Below are 474 nucleotides of genomic sequence, written 5' to 3'. Positions count from 1 at the left end.
GATGTGCCGGGGAGTCCTGCGGGACTAGAGCCCCCTGGACGGTCCAGACTGCTGTCCGCTGGGGGAGGCAGGGTGCCCCGATCCTGGCGCCTGTGCCCGCAGCCGCTCCCGCCCCCCAGTTCTCAGGCTTCTGGTACGAGATCGCCTTTGCCTCCAAGCTCCGCGAACCGAAGGCCAGGAAGGTGGTGGCGGTGCTGGTGGAGCCGGAGCGCGGCCACCTGGCCCTGACCACCTCGTATGAAGAGTGAGTGAGGTGCGGAGCGAGGGGGCTCGGCGGGGGGCCTGCAGGGACAGCAGCAGTCCCTGGGGTGAGGGGGACCCTCACTCTCTCCTCAGATCGTTCATGGGTGACCTCTGAACTTGGGGGCTCAGCCTCCAGTCCATTCCCCGCACCCTCGGCCATGGGCCTCCATGGGCCTGTGCTGTCTGCTGGCTCCCACGCACGTGGCCTGGAGCCGTGAGGGTCGGGGGGGC

The 474-nt window shown here is 69.4% G+C and overlaps 1 protein-coding gene across 1 annotated transcript in view; it reads left to right on the top strand.

Moving 5' to 3' along the window:
* The window catches only part of LCN8 (lipocalin 8), an 8,453-nt gene that overhangs the window by 5,076 nt on the left and 2,903 nt on the right, over nucleotides 1-474 (top strand). Inside the window, exons 5-6 of the mRNA XM_014529666.1 lie at nucleotides 120-244; nucleotides 337-347. Coding sequence (XP_014385152.1) covers nucleotides 120-244; nucleotides 337-347 — 136 coding nt within the window. The remainder of the gene's footprint in view (nucleotides 1-119; nucleotides 245-336; nucleotides 348-474) is intronic.

Source organism: Myotis brandtii, unplaced genomic scaffold, assembly GCF_000412655.1.
Source record: "Myotis brandtii unplaced genomic scaffold, ASM41265v1 scaffold691, whole genome shotgun sequence".
In the NCBI taxonomy this organism is placed as follows: domain Eukaryota; kingdom Metazoa; phylum Chordata; class Mammalia; order Chiroptera; family Vespertilionidae; genus Myotis; species Myotis brandtii.
This window is presented reverse-complemented; position numbering and strand designations above follow the sequence as displayed.